Genomic DNA, 19,061 nt, shown 5'->3' with positions numbered 1-19,061 from the left:
CAACTTGGTTGTCCAAAGGCGCCGTGCGGAGCTGGCGGTGGGTGCTGTGGGCAACGAGTGCGGTCGGCGGCGCCCGGCTACTGAATGTGGAAAGTAAATTCTCAAAGATTTTCATTAGTGCTACATATAGGCCGTCAGTTCATACTTATTAAGTTAGCTAGCTGGCCGCAGTTAGTTAGCATCATTGTCTCACTTTAGCACTAGGGGCCGCAGGAGTGAATCGAGCTATCACTTACATACAGTCACACTTCGACGCCAAGTTGTTCGGGCACAGATACATACACCGAGGGTTACCCAAGGGAGATGTCTAATACGTCTGCTGTGATTCGTTAGGCCCGGGCGAAGCCGAACGCTGGGCCAAGACCCTTCTATATCTTATTCATACCTGTCTAAGCTATTTCACCGAGCTATATCTGTCAAATGTAACGTATTACAAAGAAGGCGGTTGCTAGCGAAGTTGTGCAGAAGAAAACAAAACGAAACCAAAAATGAGAGATAATAGCGGAAAACTGCGAGCAGGGCAAGAGAGTAGGGCTTAAGATGAGAAATGTCTGCGTCTGCCTTGCTATCCTCATCGGCTGGCCTATGCCATTGCTGCTGCGCTGTCGGTCGTATACATCTGCCGACAGATATAATCCCATGCCAAGGTCGTCGCAGTGCAAGTACAACAATTTTGATCAGACCTGTAGCACCAATCTCCAAATTTCTGGTCAACGGCGTCTATCCACTGCCTGGGGACAGGCTACTCCTCGAGTCTATCCCTGGTCGGCAATCGACTTTAGCTACGGCAAGGAACGTGGCGCAGATGCCATGTTACACGTAAGATGTTCTATCATGTTGTACCCTGCAGCATCACATTTCTGGCATAAATACTTATAAATCCATCCCTTTTTGTTACCATCTCGCGCGGACTGGGTGTGGCGGGCCGTTCCTTGCAGTTTTCAATTTGCCGTGCGGATTGCACTGTTGTAGCCTGTTTCGTCAGAGCCTCTGCTTGCAGCTCTCAGGCTTCAGCCACTGAGGCTGTCACCGCCACTGTTAGCTGGCGACAGCCTCTCCTGCGCCTTTCCCGTTTGCCATCTTCATCTTCGTCTCTGCCACGGCTCGACTCTTGCCTTCTCAGACGCCGCAGCAGTAACGTCCAATTCATTTGCACCGATATTCCGAGCCAGCTCCGCAAATCCGTTTAGCCATCGTTACTTGCCGTGCAACTGGCCACTTTCGATGCCCGACAGCCTTACATGAGCTGCAGACTTACAGCGCTAGCAGGCATCCCGCTGCGAAACGTTGTCACATCTCACGAAATCTTTCCCGCTTCCCCATTTCCTTGCTTGCTTGCTCGATTACATAGCTGCAGCGTACTGAACATTTCGAGAAGCACCTCACCCCCCTGTCGGCTGGCTGAGCTGCAGACGCCACGCGAGCCCTCTCCTGCATCTGCGTAGCCTGCAGTGAATGCCTGGTTGACTCGCGTTCCCTCGGCAAGTCACTCGTCATTTTGCCCGCATCACAACCACCTTGGACACGCAACGACACTGCCAGCGTTGACAGTTTCATCTTTGCCAATCCATTGTCTGGGCTTCGACATCACTCCTGGCTCAGCACGACAGTCTCCCTTGGCTCCCAGCCGCCCTGACATTCCAACCCACCGGCCCACTGCCAACTGAGGCTAGCATTCGCAGTCATCCCACCATCAACCATCGCCAGTCCACTGTTGCACCCCTTCTGTGGACCGTCGATAGTTACCCATTGGCTCGTCGCAGGGAGTCTTCTTGACCTCTCTCAGACGGCTAGGCAGTAACGCCAGCTCGTACGGGTCCTGTTTCCGCGCCTGCTACCCAGCAGGACAGAGCGCTGTTTGAAGCTCGGCCATCCCTTGCAGCTGGACGCCAGTTTTCTTCTTCCACGGCCCGCCAGCTAACGAAACTAGTCAGTTTATTAGTTCCGGCCGTCTCCCATCTTGTAAGGTAGCGGTGGGAGAACCCCTCCACAAGTTCGGCTGGCCCGCCATGAAAGACGCTCGCCGTCCGCCGTCGCTGGCCAAAGACAATTCCGAAACTACGGGCAGAACCACAGTACCTCTAGCCCTTGTTTCGCACACTACGGCCGTTCAGGTTCAGGATCAGCCTGACGCCAACCTCGACAACAGTGTAGCCCTTGAGACCCCGGTGGCCGCAACTGCTCCATTGCCACACCATTCCACCGTCGCATCATCATCCCACCAACGGCAACCCGGCCGTCAACAGCCGGATCCCTCTACGCCGCCCTCCCATGACCACGTCGATGCCCTGAGTTCTCCTTCGCAACATGCACGCACAGTTTGGCCTGCAGAGTCAATAGCTGAAGCTGACCCAGATTCCGGGTCTGAGCTTGAGCTCACCGACTTTGACATGGTCAAAAAGAAGAAGTCTTTCCGCCTTGACAGGCGGCCGCTGGCGCACCAAGATGCTACAACTTACGGCGCCGTCAACCTCTCCCCGTACCAGAGCCAGTCACCATCCGAGGCCGACTCCGAAGAATACAGGCGCCGCCCTAGCTATGCGCGCGACACGAGCCGTAGCAAGCGCTCGGCCATATCGCGGTCGTCGTCCAGAGTTTCCGAGGACCTCGATGGCGCCATTCTTGTGTCTGGAGTAGAAGGCCGCTTTGGCCCTGCCGAGACACCGCTCGTCGACACGTTCAGCAATGGGAAGCCCGATGACTCGGACATTGACGAAGAAGATGTCTTTTCTATCCAGGACGATACATCGACAGTCGAAGACGAAGACGAAAACTCTCCGCACGAAGCCGTCCGCGCCTCTGTTCCTCCCACAGATGATACGACATTGTCGATAAATACACCCAGAATGTGGTGTCTGTCCGTCCTCTTCTCAATTTTGGGCTCATCGACCAACTTGTTCTTTTCCCTCAGATATCCCAGCGTCGCTATTACACCTGTCATTGCGTTGCTTCTAGTGCACCCTCTCGGTTTATTCTGGGACGTGGTACTCAAGAGGTCCTATGACCCTGAAGAAACATTTGTTGACGGTGTACGTGACTCGGCTGTCCCAGATGAGAACGAGCCGCCGGCAAGACGAACAAAGACGCTGCGCTCGTGGCGGCAATGGTTTGCGCAGGGCCGCTGGAATGAAAAAGAACACACGTGCGTTTACGTCAGCAGCAATGTCGCCTTCGGCTTCGCTTTTGCGACAGATGTCATTGTTGAGCAGACGCAGTTTTACAATCAGTCCGCGCCGATTGCCTACCAGCTGCTGCTCACTATTTCAACACAGATTCTAGGCTATGGCTTCGCAGGAATGGCTCGCCGATTTCTTGTCCGCCCAAGCGGCATGATCTGGCCGGGAACTCTGATGTCAGCCGCCATGTTCTCGACTCTCCACAAGCAGGATAATAAGCCTGCCAACGGCTGGACAATCAGTCGCTGGAACTTTTTCTACATTGTCTGGATAGGTGCTTTCCTATTCTACTTTTTGCCGGGACTCTTAATGCCGGCGCTCAGTTACTTTAGTGTCATCACTTGGTTCGCGCCAAAGAACGTCGTCATTGCAAACCTGTTTGGTGTGACGTCTGGCCTTGGACTATTCCCCTTGACTTTCGACTGGGCCCAAATCACATACGTCGGGTCACCCCTGCTCGTGCCTTTTTGGGCGGCCGTAAACGTGGTTGCGGGCCTCGTGGTTGTCATGTGGTTTATTGCACCGCTATGCTACTATGCTAACGTTCTGTACTCGTCATACATGCCGATTCTCTCTACTGCTGTTTTCGACAACACAGGAAAGGTTTACGACGTCAGTAGGATTCTCACGTCCGACTTCTTATTCGACCGTGACGCGTATCGCAACTACAGCCGCGTTTTCTTGCCCGTGACGTACATGCTTAGCTATGGTGTACAATTTGCTGGCCTCGCGGCACTGCTCACACACACCCTCTGCTGGCATGGTAGTGACATCTGGCATACTTGGAAACGCGCTCTCGCTGAAGCTCGCGAGGAGAGCAGTGTGTCATACGAGGCCATCTCAGGTACACCCACAGAGACGGGCGATGCAGAGCCTGACCCCCTGTCTCGGCATGACAGTCATGGTAACCGCTCTACGCATTCCGGCTACGACGACCTACTTAGCCGGGAAGATATTCACAGCCGACTCATGAAGCGGTATAAAGATGCCCCTCTGAGCTGGTACATGCTCACTTTCCTTTCCATGACGGCCGTTGGCATCTTCATCGTTGAGTACTACCCCATTCATCTCCCTTGGTACGGACTCTTGTTGGCCCTCGCAATTGGAGCCATTTTCTTTATACCGAACGGCATAATCATGGCCGTCACAAACCAACACAGCAGCATCTACCTCATTTGCCAGCTGATCTGCGGTGTCGTCTTCCCTGGCCGCCCCATTGCGAACATGGTCTTCGTCACGTACGGATATATCTCATCGGCGCAGGGAATCAAGTTCGCCGCCGATCTCAAGCTCGGTCACTATATGAAGATTCCGCCCCGCATCATGTTTATGGTGCAGGTTGTTGCCACATTTGTGTCGTCCGTCACTCAGATCGGGGTGCTCAACTGGATGTTCGTCAACGTCCGAGGCGTCTGCACCGCAGAGGCCGTCAACGGTTTCACCTGCCCTATCGCCCGGGTTCATTTCAACGGCTCCATACTCTGGGGCGTTGTAGGCCCCGGCGAGTTCTTCGGCCCCGGCGCCATCTATCGCGCCCTCGTCTGGTGCTTCCCGCTCGGCGCGCTACTGCCCATCCCACTGTGGCTGTACAGCCGCCGCCGCCGTACCAGCTTTATCCGCAAGGTCAACCTCCCCGTCATCTTTGGCGCCATGGCGTGGATCCCACCTGCGACGGGCCTCAACTTCTCCGTGTGGGCTCTCGTTTGCTACGTCTTCAACTATGTCATCAAACGCCGCGCCGGCGCTTGGTGGGCCAAGTACACCATGACACTCAGCGCTGCCCTCGACTCCGGGCTCGCATTCGGCATCGTCGTCGTCTTCTTTGGCTTCATCTACCCCGGCTGGATGGCCAACTTTCACTGGTGGGGGACCGAGGTCTACAAACAAGGTTGCGACTGGCAGGCCTGCTCGTACAAGACCGTGCCGGACGGTCAGCATTTCGGACCGCCCGATTGGTAAAAGGGTGATGTCTCATCTTGGATTAATGTATGGCGGCTCAAATTTGAATCTACATTGCATGCATTGGGATCGGAGTTCTCGGGTTGCATTTCAATTTATCCTGGTATATGGATCACGCTGACCTATCTTGTTCATGTCTTCACTAATAGAGTCGCAACTCTATCAAGCGAAATTTGTCCGGTCTTCTTTTGGAATAGAATACTTTGAATTTTTTTTTTCATTCTTCTCGTGCCCTGGCGTCTTTTTGTGTGTCTTTTATCTGCTACCCTGCTTCACAAAAAACTTGCGACACTGTAGAAATTACTATACATTGCTAGCACACCCTCTTCCGTATCCATATCAGTCAAAAAAAGTTATACCAGGACTCCCAAAAAGAATATCCTTTAATATGGTCTTGGTTCATGCGTATTCGCTACACCTTGTGCCGATTGAGCATGATCCATCTATTGCTCCGCCTCCCAGTCGGGGTTCTATCAAGGCGACTAGTTAGCATCATACTGTATGAAGAACTCGAAATTTGGAGGAGCGGGATATTCTTACCTTGCGCAGAATCACCAAGCCCTCGAGTGTGCTGTTTAGGCTAATGTACTGCTCATCCTCTAGCTCTGCTCTCTCACCGTACGCCAAGAGCACCGGCGTGCTTTGTGTCTGCCATCCGGTAATCGTCTTGGGACGGCCAGCCTGGCCAACGACATCGACAGCCTGACCGACGCGGACGTTTACCTTGAGGGGCTTGAGATCTTCGTCGAGTGTCACCAGGAAGCGTGGGTGCATAGCAGTGACGATAAAGTACAGCAGGTAGTGCGAGTTTGAGGCGATAAACTCCTTGGGGTCAATCAAAGCGACCATGGTAGATAGCAGACCGGCGGCAGCGACGCGGGATAGGACCTGGCGGTCGGTATGGAAGGGATTGATCGACATGGTGCCCTTGCCCATGTGCAGCAGGCCCTGGGCGATGCGGACCATGAAGAGGGCGTCTTGGTCGCGATGGTAGTAGCTCGCCAACTGGCGGAGAAGTTGCGCCAGACGGGCGTTGTTCGTGCCGGCACCAAGCATACCCATGGCGAAGATGGCGTTAATTGCGACTTCAGGGTCAGTGTCGTGGCTGTACCGTGACAGAGTGTCGTAGACCTTCATCTGGGGATTGCTAGGGCTGATGAGACCCATGGCAAGGGGGACAGCCTTGCGAATATTGGCCTCACCATAGTGCATCAGGTGGCCGAACTGGCGCAAGACCATTTCTTGACCGACATCTTCGCCCATAGCAACGAGCGCGATACCAATCACAGCGTAGGCCTGGAGGAGCTCATCGCCCTTCTTGTCATCGGACTCCTCCTTGTGCTCATTGCAGATGTGCAGCAGCTCCTGGATCTTCAGCACGGCACCAGTACCAGCCCAGGCACAAATCTCAGCCAGTACAGCAGTGGGCTTGGCCATAGGGTGCTCTACGGCCTTGAGGGTCTCGAGAATAACGTCGACTTCCTCCTGGCGGCCAAAGAACAAAAGCCCAAGGCCGAGGCCGAGGAAGCGCGTCCACTTGTCAGTCAGCTGGTTCTTGCGGTCTTCGTCCATAAGAGTCGTGACGATGGCTTCGCTGACTTCGGGATGAGATGACCCAACAAAGACCATACCGCAGGCCAGAGCAGCCATGGCAGAGATTTGCATAGATTGCGAAGAGTCACTGATGATTGGCAGAAGTAGCTCGAGCAATTCCTCCTTATTTGAACCGGCGTAAGACAATCCAAGACCCATAATGCAAGCGGTGCGAACGAGAGGGTTAGGTCCTTGGAGTTTCTCGGCGTCAGCCAGTAACGCCAGGGCGGGCTCTGACTCCACACGAACCCCGGAGTTCATGATACCTATAGCTAACATGGCTCCGGCAGAGATCTCATTCTCGTTCGAGTACGTGTAACGGTCAATTTTATCAAGACCGTTCTCGATATCCCACATCAAAAGTGTACCCATGGAAGCAACGGTTGACATCATGCCATCACCCTTGGTCTTCCATACCCAGGTTTCTTTCTCGCCCTCAACAAGCATCATTTTGTCGTTGCCGAAGCCTGCATTGACAAAGGCATTGACAAAGGCCGCAGCGAGGTTGTGTCTGGCAGAATCCAAGTTGGTCATGCCAGCCACACGGCTGCTCTCGAGATGGCTTTTGTAAATATCTTCTGTGGTTTTCGGCTCCAGAATGTTCAGCTCTTTAGCCAGCGATTTGAAATATTCTGCGAGCTTCAAGTTAGACAGGCAGTTGTTGAGCTCTTCATCCTCATCACCGGGCAGTTCGAGTGCTATTCTTTGGCGAGCAATGAGAAAAGCGAGCTGCTTCTTTAAAGCAGGATCCTCAGTTTTTACGAAATCGGAGCGGATGAGGTCATAGTCGTGAAGTCTGATGGCTAAAACCATGGCTCGGGCATACCGTTTGTACTCGAGGTAAATCTTGTGAGCGGTGCGCAGGAACTGCTCGTTGTCGGGATATGTGAGAAGGTTGACCATGCTGACCATGTACAGGCAGACACGGGAGTATGTATTTTCGTCGACGTGCTTAGGAATTTGGTCGATGATCTCGAGTTCACTCATGAGATCAACTGCGTCCGCTTCCTGATTGCTTTGGATGAAGAGGGGAACAAGAGTCAACGCGAGATCAAGGAGGTCTTTCGTTGGCTCATCAGCGGTGATGCGCTTGCCGTAAACCTCGCCGATCTCCAGCGCCAAGTGGCGGACATATTCGTGGCCCCAGGAGCCAATGTCGGAGGTGGGTGCAAGAAGACGGAACTTAAGGGTGTCTTGTCGATCCTCGTCGGAGAATGTCATGCCGATGACGGAGAGGACATCGGCGAGAGACGTCTTGTTATCGCCAGCGGGCCACTCCTCGTACAGGTTTGTTAGGGTCTCATAGTGCGGTCTTAAAAATTTGAGAGGCTTTGGTACGGCCGTCATCGATGATGTGGAAGTCTTTATCGAAGTCTTCATTGCCTCGAGTGCTGTCTTGTAGAGCTCTTGGTTGGATTCCTACCAATGGTCAGTTCGCGCCATGCAAGTGGCTGTATTATGCTTGATGCGCACAGTTAATCGTTCCACCATCATGTCTAGTTCACCCTTGAGCTGCTGGTCTTCTTCATTGAGCTCTTCCTCTGCCGCGGCTACAACTGAATTAGCATGAGAAGAGGCGGCGCATTGTCGCCTTTGCACCACTTACCATCCTTGTCGCCGGCGTTCTTCTTGCCGTTGACTACGGCATCTTCATTCTTGGGATCATCAACAGCCTTTCCCTTTCCCTTGTCGGCCGCCTTGGGCAGATCCGCGTCTTGAGCCATGTTGACAACGAGCTAGATGTGGCGGGCTCTGGTTCTGAAGCTCGAGGGAGGCGTCCGCTCAGGCAGCGAAAGTGTCGGGAGGGTGGTGGCGGATGATAATATACGGATTGGAAGCACCTGCGAAAGCGCAATGCGGAGGCGAGTGCAGGTCGTTGACAAGTTGGAGTTGAAGAGCGATGGAAGGTAATGGAGCCTCGTCAGCAAAGCTATTGAACTGGCGTAGCAACTCTGAGCTCCGGGTTACGCGAGGCGCTGCCGCCTACAGTACGCTGCCGAGTCACGTGTGGGCACTGCGCAACGGTAGATGAATAAGCCGTCGATTTCGCCAACCCACTATCGATAAGATCAGAACCTCTTTGGGCGCGCCAAATTTCTTTCACCCCACCAAGTCGCCTGCGCTGTGTGCCCATAGACTCAAAAGTAAATACTCACCTTGCATTCTAATATAAAGCGCACTTGCCTCTAGCCGTCATGAAGTTGGATACTCGAGCGCTGCGTCATTTGGCAGCAGAGGACTGGCGAGTCCTCACTGCTGTAAGTAAATTCTAGTCAGGCGAGCGAACCATGCCGAGATCTAACTAGGTTCCGGGCAGGTCGAGCTAGGTAGCAAAAACCACGAAATCGTCCCGACGGCCTTGATCGAACGGATCGCACGACTGCGAGGAGGTGCAAGTGGTGTTCACAAGAGTATATCTGCGCTCGCCAAAGTTGGCCTAATCGCTCGAGTAAAAGAAGCCAAATACGATGGCTACAGGCTGACTTATGGCGGCCTCGACTACCTCGCCCTGCACACGCACTCTAGCAAGAAAGTTGTATACAGCGTTGGCAGCAGAATAGGCGTCGGAAAAGAGAGTGATATCATGGTTGTTGCGGACCACACAGGCACACAGCAGGTCCTGAAGATCCACCGTTTGGGCCGAATCTCGTTTCGAACAGTCAAATCGAACCGAGACTACCTCCGCAATAAATCTTCGGGCTCTTGGATGTACCTGTCGAGGCTTGCTGCCATGAAGGAATACGCTTTCATGCAAGCACTACGCGAAGAAGGATTTCCTGTGCCGGAGCCGCTTGGTCAATCGCGTCATACTATCGTTATGACGCTCATAGACGCACACCCTCTGCGCCAAATCTCCGAAGTACCGGACCCTGCAGCGCTGTATTCGGAGCTCATATCTCTTATCTTGCGGCTCGCCGAGCATGGACTCATTCACGGAGACTTCAACGAATTCAATATTCTGATCAAAGAGAATAAGACGACAAATGAAGCTGGTGGGGAGACAATTACCCTAGAGCCCATTGTCATTGACTTTCCGCAAATGGTTTCTATGGAGCATCAAAATGCAGAAATGTATTTTGACCGCGACGTAAATTGCATTAAGAGGTTTTTCCAACGCCGTTTTCATTTCACGAGCACACAACCCGGTCCTTTTTTCAAGGACGCCAAAAAGACTGTCGGAAAGGGCGGCAAGACCAGACTCGATGCAACAGTGGAAGCTTCGGGGTTCACCAAAAAGATGTTGAAAGATTTGGAAGCGGCGATTAGAGAAAAGGGAGAAACAAGAACAGACCAAAACTCAGATGAAGAAGGCGAAGAAGAAGAAGAGGAAGAGGAGGATAGCGAGACAGACGAAAATGGTTCTGGTGCCGAGTCTGGCCCTATTGTCATTGGTGGAATTGAAGCAACAACAGCAACAGAAGAAGTCAATGATAGCATGGGAAAGCTAAAAGTATAAACATCAATGAATCGATAATACCCCACCAAAGCAATTCAGTCATTTGTTCATCTATCACTCTTTACGAAAAGCGTTCTGGAGCTGTCATTCAGTGGCTGAGATAGATGTATTACTTCGCCACTGCACCGATTTTCGATGATTTAGAATACAGGACATTGACAGCCATGACAAATAAGACAATACAGACAAAATCCAGCAAGCGTACCAACCATTTGATAATAACATAACATGCTCGTCGCACGTGTAAAAGCTGTCACCAAAAAACCGGCAGATAAAGTGATGCAACTACCTGGGAGCAAGACATCCGTGTATAGGAAAGATATCATGTGCACTTCGGCACTCCAAAAAATCAGCTGTAACATTAGAATTATTCGTCATCTTCTCAGTTCACGGGCTCTTTCTTCATGATGGATGGTGAAGTCGGCACATTCTCTTTCTTTACAGGGGCGGCGGCGGCATGATCGGCGTGAATCGTCGTGCCCTCATCGAACTCGGAAGTAGTGGGGGTCGAGATAGCAACGTCCGTGCTCGAGCTAGTAGCCGCCCTACAAAGAGAGTTAGAAAGACGACAAGACAGTTTGCCTAGATGCATACTCGGAAGGCCCGCGTGCGGCACCCGAGTGTCTCATGGCACTGCTGTCGCCGTTCGAAGATGCAGACAAACCACTGAAAGAAATGTCAGAGAGAGATATGAGAACAGTGAGAGCCGAAGGAATACCTTCGCGACTGTGGAATGGAGCGGCGCCACTGCGACTGCTGATTGTATAGTGTTGGGTTCAACCCAACCAGTGGGGTCCCGTAGGCACCGATATTGTATTCATTCGTACGAAATTGACGGCGTTCAGCAGTGACTCGCTTCAGCTCTTTCTGTGACGGAGTATCGGCGTAACGAATGTTCATTAGCAACCCCTCTTCGCCAATACCGACGCCATTGAATTTTCTAATGATTTCATCACAGACGTCGCGTGTCTCGAAGCTGGACCAAGATGTTAGCATCAGAACACCAGACGACGTCGAGCCGAGAAGACTAACCGGGCGAAGCCAACGCCACGACTGTTACCCATACTATCACGTAGAATCTTGCTGGAAAGAATAGTGTAGCCAAGAAAGATGGTTCCAAGCTCCTGCCACAGCGTTAGTATCCATTTCAAACAGGTGGCGTATTGTGTACATACCACTTCGGTCAAAGTCTTGGGTAGGTTGGAGATGTACAGATTGGTGGATCCCTCGTCGCCCTCAGCCTTGAGGCGGGAGTTGAAAGATTCCTATTCATCATATTAGCATGCTCTCGACTTTCGACATCGATAAAAACGTACTCTGGCAAACCCTACTTCGTATCCGAGCTTATGGAAGCCTCGAATGCACATTTCAGAATCTTCAGAAGTGAAGAACTTGGCGAATCCAAATCTGCAGATGGTCAGCGATGTGGAAACGGAGGAACGTGACAGAAAGCCAACCCTTTGCAAGCTCCTGTGCCAGTATCAATTATAGCCTTGGAAGTCTCGACACCACCGAAACGAGAGGCAAAATGAAACAAGAGCTCATCATCTGTAGTTGGATGCAGGCCACGAATATAAACATTGCGATTACCAGGAATTCTGTTGTCAAGACTCTGCTCGATAGACTTCATCTGGTTTGGTGGGGTAAAAACAGCAGGAACAGCCTTGGGTATAGCAGGTTCTTTCTTCAGAAGCTCATCAAGCGCAGCTTCCGAAACAGCAGAGAAAGTTGCCTTGGGGGCATCAGAGTGTAGTGTAGGGAGACCAATCTGCTGGGGGGAAGGAGTGGTATAAGCAGAGCGGTCAAGGCTTGCGACGCGGGGGCCGTTGTCACGCTGCGAGACGGCACCGTAGAACGGAGTGGCGGGGGTCGACTCGGTCGTAGAATACGAACCGCGACGATTTTCGAGTCCAGGTACATCTGATTGGCCTCTATCCACACGATGGTGTCCAGCATTAGCCCGTCCGGGAGTATAAGGCATCAGAGGAAGTGGCACGCCAACGTATGGTGCAGCGTAGCTACCAGGCAGCATCGAGAAACCCTGGTAGTGAGCGTCATTATTGTGGCCCATGCCGAGATGCTGGCCAGCACTAGGCATTGGTGCGAGAACAAATTGTCCATCGGAGCCCATCATGAAGGCATGACCAGGGCCCATGGGGACAGGGCCAGCGCCGCTAGGCATGTTCATGCCACCTAGACCCATGTTGGCAAATTGATTTAACAACGCGTTAGGATCAGCAGCGTGGGCAGAAATATGAGATGGGTGAGCGCCGCGTCCGTGGGTTGGGAGATACGAAGCAGCAACTGCAGAATTTGCGTCCATGCCGATGTCGTGGAAGGTTTGGCGGTAATAAGACATGCGACCACTAGATAATAAGAATAGCGTTAGCAACCAAAGACTCGATATAAGTAGCGGAAAGATGGGAGTGAATCGTAGGCCGAAGACAATATGGATGGACACGACGTGAAGAAGGGCGCTTCCAAACATACCTCGGGATCAGAAGCAACAAGTTTACTGTAACGAGGCTGAATAACCGAACAACCAGCCGCGAGTGCAGCAAAGATCTGCTTCGAGGACCGTCAGTTAGCAAAAAGGCCGAGCAAGACAGTGAAAGTGCTACTGCAAATGTTCTGTACTGTGAAAGAACAAGCTTGACAACGGATAACAATGGTAGCCAGGGAATTCAAAGCACCCAGAGCAAGCTGAGACGGCAGAAGGGAGGTGAAAGGGATCTGAGCAACGGCACCTTTTCCGCAGAAGAGGAGGAAAAGTCGTGTTTCTAAGCCGGAGATGTTTGAAACTGGGACAGGGCAGAAATAACTGCAAAATTGGATAAGAGGGGAGAGCTATCAAGCAAGATGGATGGGAACCTGAGATGGCGTAGAGAGTTGATTTGCGGCGAATGTTTGGTGATGCTATGGAGAAGAGAGAAAGAAGAGTTGGGAAGAGAAGAAGACGAGGATGAACAAGAAGAACTATGGCAGAGCTATAAGCGAGAAGGCTTACCTAAAAATGAAAGGGCGGCGGTGTCGAGGTAGTTACGACGCTCAGTATTGAGGCGGCAAGTGTTGAGGATGAAGAAGCAATGGAGGAGACAGGTTTCGCCTGCACGAAATGACAGTGGCAGCGATGGAGAAGGAGAGCAGCAGTGGCGACAAGGAACGACAGGTGCTAGCCGAGAACTCGAAAAGAGGCCTGGCGACTGATTATCGCTATCGTTTGCACGGCGGTTGTGAATGGCCAATCGTGGCAGCTGCCAGGTGTTTGGACGAGTGCAGACGATTGCTCAGGTAAGGACGTCGTCGTTTCTGCAACAAAGTCGAAAGGCGGCTGATAGGTTTTTAATCCCAGCACTGTGCCACGAATTCTTTTGTTGCACCAGTGTACAATACGGAAATGAGAGCTCCTTGCTGTACCCCGTGCAACAGACGTCTGTATCTCTTTCTTCGTGGGCTGCAGTCGCAACGGCGAGCACTCGGCAAGACGAACGGTGCACAATGCAATGCGAACCAAACGAGCTCGACAACCAGTCTTCCAAGAGATAATACCCAGCCGAAAGAAAGGAAGAAATAAACGATATCGATAGAAAAGGACGTGAACCAAAAAAAAAAGGGCCGACAAACGTGCGGTTGCGAGACCGTCCACCGCGCTGCGTGCGCGAGCTGAGACGTACGGGTCGACCTTTGTACGAGTACCAATCTCTATGAGTGCTGGCCTGTACACAACAAGAGAAATGGACAAGGAGTGACGGCAATCTTGCGCAGATAGAAATACCTCTGAAGCATAAAAATAAACTGTAATGTGATTAGTTTGGCAAACGCAGCTCGGCGCCGTATACTAACACACTGGCCAGCGCAAGATGCCTAAGAAATGCGGAAAACGATACAATAAGCTGGCGATTCGCGGATTACTGACAGGTAAACCAGAAACCACAACGCGACTGGGCTATTCCTTGCTTATACACCGGAAATTTTTCTCTAAACGATTCAGACGAACCAGCTATCCAGCCACTTGCAGCGACACGAGTGGGCAGCCCATAATCGTTTCTTTTTTTCCTGGTTCTCAGACACTCACCGGAGTCGTGATTCGCCCCTTGCCAAGGTCAAGGCGTCGGCGCTCCTCAGACAAGCCAAGCACAAGGTACTGAGTACACCATCTCTCACAAGAATGCTGCGACATTGATATGGACCCCGGCGAGGCCGTCATCTATCTACGCACAGCAGCCCATGGAAACCGCCGGATGCCCACTGACTTGAGCAGTCTTGAAAGCTTTCCCGTGCGTATCAGCTTCTTGCCGTTGCTACCTGCTGCCTTGGACTCGAATTGAAGTGATGGTTTTTTTATCTTCTCCCTTTTTCTTTCTTCCTGTAATAATTTTCTTTTTTGCTTCTTCTTCTGATTTTTTTTCCTTTTTCTGGACTACTCTGGTCAACATGGGAAAAAAAGAAAATCGATAAACGATCCTCATTTTCGAGCCCCATGGCACATTTCTTTGTCAAACACAAAATAACAAACCCCGAAAAATACACTTGCTTTGCCTGGACATGCCAATGTCTTCTAATGACAGACATTTGCGCTGGTTGACTGGCACTCCTCGTGGGCTCCCCAGCCTGACTGACTTGGACGGAGCTGTGGGCCGGCTATCCAACCCCTCAAAAAAGCAAGCACAGTATCACTTTTCACTAGTAGAGACAGTATCAGTATTTGTTCACGAGACTCTCTTTTGGTTAGATATCGTATGAAACAGAGAATTGTGTCACAGAGTGCCCGAGGATAAGGCAATTGACTCTTCCAGACCATTGGGTCGACTTTGCCCGAGTTGAAGACGCTGTGCTGGACCCCTGGAGACGGGAACCTGGAATTCGGGTGGCCCGAATGTCGTGCATCCCTCAAAGTGTCTCCAATGAGGCGTCGTAAAGGCGGAGGGTCAACTTTTCCCACCTGGAGCCACGTACACAGATCTACGCTCGCGGACCGACTAAGCTTGAAGGGGATATGACGCATCCCTTTCCCTAACTTTGAGAGATACGTAGACGGTAGGGCCTGTATCAGCCGAACAGGGCAACGTTTTGCTGGCAAAACTCATAAGACGTGGTCATCAGTGGGAAAGGCGACCCCATGCATGCTATGGGGATCACTGGAGTCTCTGATCCCAGCTAATTCAGCTGGTCCAGAACGCCACCCGCCTCCCGCGTCCTGCTGCCCCTGTGTCCCCCTTCCTTACCTTTGCGGGGGAGACTTCATTGTACTCCGTAGGTATCTGCCTTCTACACGAGGAAATTGTTGGCTCATTTACCAATAAAACACTGCTCTGTAGAACTGAGCCGTCCACACAACCTCATACGCCTGGCGGCGCGGAATTGGTGGATCATACCCTAATATTAATCCAAACGCAACTTTTGTCCTAGTCCACTGCCTCTCTCGCCTCGATGGGTTCCAAAGCAGTGCGAGTATCAGTAGGAGCCGGGCCCATGTTCCACCCTCGGCGTTGCTAGCGCGGAGGGAAATGTGGTGGCCGTTCTGATTATCGAGTGGCAGAAGGTGGAAAAGTGACAGGTTTTTCCCAGGAGAGCCTCAAAATGTCTGAGGTGGGCTTCGATGCGGTGCGTGTGCGGTGCGTGTGGCGTCGTGTCATTTTTCGAAAAGTCCCACTGGCCGGAATGAGCCACAAAAGGGCGAGTCAATCCTGCTGTCGTCTTCTCGCAAACTTCTTTTCTTCTTTGTTTCTCTCGGAATAACAACAAAGGCAGGACCAAAGAAACCCTCCCTTCGTAATGTCCCGGGCACCTGACAGCTGGTAAAGAATCCCTCGCTCCACAGGTCTCAGTAATGTTGTTTTTTGTTTCTGGAATTGGGCGAACCATTGGTAAGTATGCACATAGCTGCCAACGCCCGGCGGACCGAAGGGCAAGGACAGTACTTATATGCAGCTTCACCGTAACTCCAAACCCCTTCATTTCCTCGTGCCTCGCGAAGTCCGTTCTCTTTGTACGTAAGGGCAATACGAGGCAACTGCCAGTGTAAGAAACACAAATTGGCGGACAAGGTTCAAATGATGAAAGAAAATTGCATATTATCATCTACTTGATATGAAAAACAATAGATACGTTTCGAACGGAACCAAGTCTATGAGCATCCTCCGTCATGTTGTACCCCCAATCTTATCCCTCATTATATATGGTCGTTGTATTTTCTCCCAAAAGGGAGCAAGCAGTCTATTGGTCGACATCCTCGTGGTTAAGACCAAACGTCCTCCTAAAAAAATGAGCAGTCAGTATCGCGATTCTTTCAGTCATTTCAAGCGAGCCCTATGTCGAGGGGTGGAGACGGGGGCCCCAGCACCGGCAACGCAAATAGACACGTGGGCAGGGATGGATTGATAAACGTACCTGGTATTGGTTGGCAGCTCTCATCGACTTGACAACCTCATCGGCCTTGGTGGGAGTGACTTTACGGTATTCGGCGATAATTTGGGCGAGCGTGGTGTTGACCTCGCGGGCCATGCGAGCAGCGTCACCGCAGACGTAGAAGAGAGCCTTCTTCTGGAGGAGCTCGTGGACTTCCTCTCCCTTCTCCTTGAGGCGGTGCTGGACGTAGACCTTCTTGGCCGTGTCACGGGAGAAGGCAGTAACGAGCTCAAACTTATCACCAAGGATCTTCTTATACTCGGCCCACTCGCTCTCGTAGAGGTAGTCCTCCTTGGCGTTACGGCTGCCGAAGAAGAGTAGCGTCTTGCCCACCTCGGCGCCGTCCTGGGCCTGCTTGGCACGCTCCTGGACGAAAGCACGGAAAGGCGCAACGCCGGTACCGGGACCTACCATGATGATGGGGCGGCTAGGGTCTGAGGGGAGCTTAAAGTTGGAGTGGCGGATGTGGACGGGCAGGTGGGTGCCGGTGTGGCGCGATCGCGGGCCGGCGATCTGGTAGGTGAGGTCGTAGGCGTCCGACTTGGCGCCCTTGTTCTGCTTGTCGGCCAGAGCGGCGATGTAATGGGTGGCGACTCCGCGGAAGGGCGCATCCTGGGAAGGCAGCGCCTGGGTCTCGACGACGGCGGTGATGGCAACCTTCTTGGGCTGGACGAGGGAAGAGGACGAGATTGAGTAGTAGCGGGGCTGAAGCTTGTTGAGGCCTTCGATGAAGGCAGAAAAGGGGATCTTATCCCATGTAGCGCCTTCGCCGAGAACAGTCAGGAACTGGGCAATGTTGTAAAAGGAGTGACCAGTCTTCTCATGGAAGTATTCCTTGTCGTTTCCGAGGCGCGTCATCTCCGTCTTGATCTTCTCGGTGGGCGAAAAAGGTGCAAGGGTCGAAATCATCTGGCGAGAGACAGGGGCGCAAATTTCCATGTGGTAGCGGGCAATGGCATCGTAAGTGGTGGGCGTAGGGAAGGGGACCTTGGCGGTGGGCTCAAGAGCTTTGATGCTGATGACGTTGTTGCGCTTGTCGGTGAGGCCGAGAGCCTTGAGGAACAGGTCGACCTGGTAACCGGCGTTGGAGGGCCAGACGGCAATGTGGTCACCAGTCTGGTAGCTGAGGTTGGAGCCAGAGATGTCGATTTCCATGTGAATGCAGCTGCGGTCCTTGGAGTTGAAGAGCTCACGCGACTCGGCGACCTCGGCGGTATGGGGGTTCTGGGCGTTGTAGGGGCCCTTGGGGGTGCCCTGGAGGTAGTTCTTGTTGGGTTCGCCGAGGTAGACCTCTTCGGACTGGGCGGTAAGGTTATCACGGTCGACAATGGCAAAGGTGGGCTCGTAGATGGCCTCGCGCTCCTCGAGACCCATGCTCTCGGCGAGCGCGGCCCACATGGGATCCTTCCAGGCGAGGAAGTCCTCCTCCATGGTGCCGGCACCGTCATCGCCTTCACCGGCAGCGCCGATGCGGGTGGCGCCGAGCTTGGTGAGGGTCTCGTCGATGCGACGAACGACGGAGTTGTAGTGCTCGTAGGTGTTGTTGCCGAGGCCGAAGGCGACATACTTGAGGTTTTCCAGGGAGCTGCCGTTGGTGAAGGAGACATCATCGCTGCGGATGGCCTCGTAGAATTCGACGGCATTGTCAGTGGGCTCACCCTCGCCGTATGTCGCAAGGACAAACATGACGATCTTGTCCGAAGGGAACTCGTCGAGGTTCTCGTAGTCGTAGTCCTCGAGATCGGCGACCATGGTGTTGAGGCCGAAGCGGCTCTTGCCCTCCTTGGCGAGGCGCGAGGCATAGTCTTCGGCGGTACCAGTCTGTGAGCCGTAGAAAACAATGCAGTTCTTGTTGGTCTCATCCATCTTCTCGATAAAGTTCCTGGTGCGGCCCGGCTTCTGGCCGGCGTTGGCAGCGAAGGAGCTGGCATAGGGGTCCTTAACGACGCCCCATAGCGTGCCCTTGGTGAAGTAGGCAATAGTGCCCAGGAGAATGGCTCCCAGGACTATGAGATCGAGAGTATCGAGCTCGGCCATTGCGACGGTACGGCGGGACAGGAGAAGAAGCGGCGGCGGGGGAGGGACAAAAGGAGAGGGGACGGCAAGGCTATGCTGAGGCTATCCGAGTACGGCGGCGAACCTCGTATGACGGCGACAGTGTGATTGTCCCGAGATTGAAACAGCAGAGGGACGAAAGAAGCGGCGATACGAAGGCGCACTTGTGTGGACTCCAGGCACGGGGACTATTGCACTCTGCTAAGATCAGGGTGTGGAGGAGTTTTGAGGACAGCAAAGGTGGTTTTGTTCGGCGGACGGGGATGGAATGGTCGATGCTGGACTGGGATTCCCGAAGAGGCCAGGTGGAGCGCGGTGGGTTGTTGGGCGAGTCGAAAAAAAAAAATTCAGGGCTCGGCCGGAACGCTAGTCGGCGCAACCGACGGCACAGGAGAGTTGATCGGCGTAATAGG

At 52.8% G+C, this 19,061-nt stretch overlaps 5 protein-coding genes across 5 annotated transcripts; 2 read left to right on the top strand and 3 right to left on the bottom strand.

The window, feature by feature from the left end:
• Nucleotides 1-2,009: 2,009 nt before the first annotated feature.
• On the top strand, nucleotides 2,010-5,135 carry V2A60_001297 (OPT oligopeptide transporter protein-domain-containing protein; the record flags this gene model as incomplete). Its single annotated transcript, XM_083252658.1, has 1 exon — nucleotides 2,010-5,135. One exon carries the CDS (start codon nucleotides 2,010-2,012, stop codon nucleotides 5,133-5,135), a length of 3,126 nt encoding a protein of 1,041 aa, XP_083108784.1.
• A 443-nt stretch (nucleotides 5,136-5,578) lies between these two features.
• Nucleotides 5,579-8,452, bottom strand: V2A60_001296 (proteasome regulatory particle base subunit RPN1; the record flags this gene model as incomplete). The annotated part of the gene is made up of 4 exons (XM_083252657.1): nucleotides 5,579-5,605; nucleotides 5,676-8,147; nucleotides 8,202-8,278; nucleotides 8,335-8,452. The coding sequence occupies 4 exons, from the start codon at nucleotides 8,450-8,452 to the stop codon at nucleotides 5,579-5,581; spliced, it is 2,694 nt and encodes an 897-aa protein (XP_083108783.1).
• A 471-nt stretch (nucleotides 8,453-8,923) lies between these two features.
• V2A60_001295 (protein kinase RIO2) lies at nucleotides 8,924-10,185 on the top strand (the record flags this gene model as incomplete). Its single annotated transcript, XM_083252656.1, has 2 exons — nucleotides 8,924-8,986; nucleotides 9,046-10,185. 2 exons carry the CDS (start codon nucleotides 8,924-8,926, stop codon nucleotides 10,183-10,185), a joined length of 1,203 nt encoding a protein of 400 aa, XP_083108782.1.
• A 382-nt stretch (nucleotides 10,186-10,567) lies between these two features.
• On the bottom strand, nucleotides 10,568-12,388 carry V2A60_001294 (uncharacterized protein; the record flags this gene model as incomplete). Its single annotated transcript, XM_083252655.1, has 7 exons — nucleotides 10,568-10,730; nucleotides 10,780-10,851; nucleotides 10,904-11,161; nucleotides 11,218-11,309; nucleotides 11,361-11,450; nucleotides 11,502-11,592; nucleotides 11,643-12,388. 7 exons carry the CDS (start codon nucleotides 12,386-12,388, stop codon nucleotides 10,568-10,570), a joined length of 1,512 nt encoding a protein of 503 aa, XP_083108781.1.
• Nucleotides 12,389-16,423: 4,035 nt separating this feature from the next.
• On the bottom strand, nucleotides 16,424-18,630 carry V2A60_001293 (NADPH--hemoprotein reductase; the record flags this gene model as incomplete). Its single annotated transcript, XM_083252654.1, has 2 exons — nucleotides 16,424-16,441; nucleotides 16,576-18,630. The coding sequence occupies 2 exons, from the start codon at nucleotides 18,628-18,630 to the stop codon at nucleotides 16,424-16,426; spliced, it is 2,073 nt and encodes a 690-aa protein (XP_083108780.1).
• Nucleotides 18,631-19,061: the final 431 nt, after the last annotated feature.

The sequence above is a fragment of the Cordyceps javanica genome, chromosome 1, assembly GCF_051103115.1.
Source record: "Cordyceps javanica chromosome 1, complete sequence".
Taxonomy (NCBI): Eukaryota; Fungi; Ascomycota; class Sordariomycetes; order Hypocreales; family Cordycipitaceae; genus Cordyceps; species Cordyceps javanica.
Note: the sequence above shows the minus strand (reverse complement) of the source record. Positions and strands in the feature narration are given on the sequence as shown.